Genomic DNA, 3519 nt, shown 5'->3' on the forward strand with positions numbered 1-3519 from the left:
TCCAAAATAAACTACTAATTTCAAAGCAACATATGCATACTAAACAACAAGATCAACGTTGAAATATTAGAAATTAGGCAGCTATATATATATATATATATGTTTGTGTGTGTATGTATCTCGCGCGCAGGCTATATTATATATACTTATAACCAAATATCTATAATAATGTAATTAAACTACTTGGGTTTGACACTTGATTTACAATATATAGTTCGATTAGCTGTGGAGGCCGTACTGTCATTATTCAGAAAATCGGCAAAACATTGAAATTATTAACTTCATGTTCTTAAAAAAAAGTTTGATTTCTATATTCGGCTTCGATAGTGTTGCTCTTGTTTTGAGCAGGGAAAAGCTTTTTCTTTCAAAAAAAAAATTGAGCTGGGTAGTGAATATATATCGAACCAGTAGTTGGCATGCATGCGCGCAGTTTCAGGAGTAGATCAGATCGATGATCACTTTTTTTAAGGAGTGTTCTAAGTAAATTCTACTTGTGTTTTGAGGGAGAGTACAATTTTTTAGTGGTCATATTTTAAAAAGGTTCTAATCATTGATACCCTAATTTCTTTTTATTATTATTGTTACAACTATAATGAGGGTTTTATAATTGAGCCCCCCGCCTTTGATTGGCTTCGCAATATATTCAAGGCAAAAGTACTGCATGCATGACAAGATCAGTAATGTTCCCAAGGGGATTATTTTTACAGCAGACGTCCTTTCACTACTAATGCAGGTTAAGTAGTGAAAGGACGTCTGCTGTATTTGAAGTATGGATCTCCGGTAAAATTTCCCTACACATATCTATACATACATACATATATATATATATATAGAGAGAGAGAGAGAGAGAGAGATCAGAACACTTTGGTGCTTGCTGAGAAGACCCAGATATTTAGTCCCTTGTATACGTTACCCACGAAGCTAATTAAGTTAAAATCAATAATATTATACGGGACATTAATTTGATGATATCCAAATTTAGCAAATGTCGGGGAAAATAGAAGAATTGAAAAGGAAATTGAGTGGCGGAGACTAATTATTAATTCGTATGTGGGTACATGAAAGACAACTTTCATTCATAAAAGTAATATTGCATTGTTTTGGACAAGTACCTCAAGATCTCACTTAGAATTTCCTCATAATTCATATAGTCAGATCCAGAGTACTTGCCCTTCTTTCTTGCTCCTTATCATCATGGGCGCGTCCTTCCTTCAAACTGGTCAAATTCGAGCTCGATGATTGCGAGTACAGAGACAGGGAGAGATTACTATCAACTTTATGATGCCCTGAACTTCTTCTCTGGTTCTCTTGATCACTCGAAGTCAGCCTAAGAGATAGATCCAAGTCGAGGTCGTAGTCCGAGACCTTTCTTTTCAGCTTACTCCACTGGTCTTGAAGAGTGGTTGTACTAATCTTGCTGAAATCTGAAGGAGCATTGGTATTACAAAAACTTGTACGCTCTTTTAGTTCCGCATGCAGATGGCCGGTTAAGGCCGGGTTAAGATCATCAGTGGGATTCAATCTGGTTTGAGTCTGCGAGCAGGGTTGATTTTTATAAAATGACTGGAATCCATCTTTCACTTCTTGGGTTAATCTAGTAAAACCTGACTGTTTACTGAAACTGGAAGTTCCCGAAGGGAAATTGCTGTTAGTCCAATTGTTATAGCTGCTACCAAAGATCCTTTCACCCACAGTACTACTGCCAGTACTGGAATTACTCATTGAGCTGCAGCCCGGAGTAAAACCCAAGAACTTTTCGTGACCGCCCCAAGAAGCATCTCCAAATCTACATCTTGGACTAAGAAGGATTTTCTTATTAGAAAAACCCATTAAAGAAAAATTAAAAAATCAAGACTATGGTCTGGAAAAAACAACAGAACTCTTGAAAGGTAGAAATTATATGGTAATTGATCTTATACCGGAAATGGGAATTGTGGCTCGGGTTGTATCCTTGAAGCATGGGAAGTTGGCTGAGGTTATAGATATTTCGATCTCCACTTTCCACAAGATGCCTATGATCCGCTAATACTGTCATGTGAGGAACATTTTTTTTGTATCATGAATCGATAAGGAAACCCTAATTTTTCTTCTTGATGATCAGAAGGGAAAAGCAAACGGAAGTTTTGGTTTACCTTGGTTCGAATCATCCACCTTCTTGCTTCTGTACATCTAGCGAAAGTGCCAAAAGTGCAAATATATGGAAAGTCATATTAAAATTAAAAGCGAATTATGCCATGCTATAAATTTACAAAGGCAAATATGTCTAGAAATCATTGCTAAATCGTTCCTTTTTAAAATCAATTGCGCGCAAATTACCTGTAAATGGCTCTTGACATGTGCAATACTTAATCCTTTTATGTCCATCATCTGAAGAACCATCTTTGGTGTGGCTCCTGCACCAAAAAAAAGAAAGAAATTAAGAATATACGATGCAAAGACTTTGAAATTAATAGATCATGATCATTATTTGACTGATCAATTATTGATAAACTCACTTTCTTGTCCACCAAGTTTTTCAACAGCATGAACAAAACGAAGATGAAGATCAGGCGTCCATCGGAGCCTAGGCATCTTCGATCTAACATAAGGCCGCACCGATGGTTTCTTCTCGCTCTCTTCGACCGTGCTGTGGCTTGAGCTTGCTCCTTTTCTAGGATTACAGTCGTCATCATTCTCCCCGCTCTCGCTTCCATCCTCATTTCGGTTGGAAAGGCTTATCTTTGAACATTCAAAGCCACCTGCACTTTCCTCCATCGATCGATCTTTGTTGTTGCTTCTTCTTTCTCGATTCCTCTTAGTAAGGGAGCTATGAGAAGATGCAAGGCTTACACAGTGCGGCTTTAATTAGACTTACAAATTATAAAGGACGCCGGTAGCAACATAAACTAGAAGGAGATGAAACTCATTCATTCCTACCTTTGGTCTTCTTTTTTTCTCCCCCATGCTGGGACCAGATATTAGTAAGAAATTAACATACCCATATTTGCAATACGAACTTAATTATCAGCTAGCTAGGCGGAAGATGAGCTGCAGTTCTATGTATACCAGATGGGAATGCAAACCCTATATGATATTGACTTGGAGGATATAAGTCTCTCTCTCTCTCTCCCCCTCGGTAAACCTTATTTACATATTATATATATATACACGAATACCGACATGCATACCCATCATGTATGTATCGTGTATGCATGCATGGATGTCATATAATACAAGATATCTACTCGATTGGCTCATGTGATGTGTCAACTTAAGTAGAAGAGCATCTCTGGTGAAGACAACCCCTTGACCGGGGGGGAAAAAATTTAAAAGTGTGAAACCAATCCCCACACTAAACTAGTATTAACACATTCATATATAATTATATTATTCAAAGAGTGCATTTCTCTGTGTGTACGTGTGTGTGTGGTTGGATCACCCTTCTCTTGTGTGATTTGCTAGTAGAGACACTTTATCCGATCCATATTCCGATCCATCAATGTAATGCAGATAAACAAACGACTAATGATTAATGTTGCA

At 37.5% G+C, this 3519-nt stretch overlaps 1 protein-coding gene across 2 annotated transcripts; it reads right to left on the reverse strand.

Annotated features, from left to right (window-relative positions):
- Nucleotides 1-993: 993 nt before the first annotated feature.
- LOC108994860 lies at nt 994-3075 on the reverse strand. Of its 2 annotated transcripts, none has more exons than XM_018970254.2 (6): nt 2917-3075; nt 2496-2806; nt 2317-2393; nt 2133-2169; nt 1920-2028; nt 994-1798 (listed from the first exon to the last, which is right to left on the reverse strand). In XM_018970254.2, exons 2-6 carry the CDS (start codon nt 2752-2754, stop codon nt 1144-1146), a joined length of 1137 nt encoding a protein of 378 aa, XP_018825799.2. In that variant the 5' UTR covers nt 2755-2806; nt 2917-3075; the 3' UTR covers nt 994-1143. The 2 variants fall into 2 exon arrangements, with proteins under 2 accessions (XP_018825799.2, XP_018825798.2); XM_018970253.2 differs by having other exon boundaries at nt 2496-2824.
- Nucleotides 3076-3519: the final 444 nt, after the last annotated feature.

The sequence above is a fragment of the Juglans regia genome, chromosome 3, assembly GCF_001411555.2.
Source record: "Juglans regia cultivar Chandler chromosome 3, Walnut 2.0, whole genome shotgun sequence".
Lineage (NCBI taxonomy): Eukaryota > Viridiplantae > Streptophyta > Magnoliopsida > Fagales > Juglandaceae > Juglans > Juglans regia.

Bases quoted from the DNA above. Each gene is read 5' to 3' on its own strand.
- LOC108994860 (XM_018970254.2), bottom strand. From the start codon at position 2,754: ATGGAGGAAAGTGCAGGTGGCTTTGAATGTTCAAAGATAAGCCTTTCC. The intron at 2,394-2,495 runs GTGAGTTTATCA...TTTTTGGTGCAG, and splicing joins AAAACTTGGTGGACAAGAAA to GAGCCACACCAAAGATGGTT. The intron at 2,170-2,316 runs GTAATTTGCGCG...CACTTTCGCTAG, and splicing joins ATGTCAAGAGCCATTTACAG to ATGTACAGAAGCAAGAAGGT.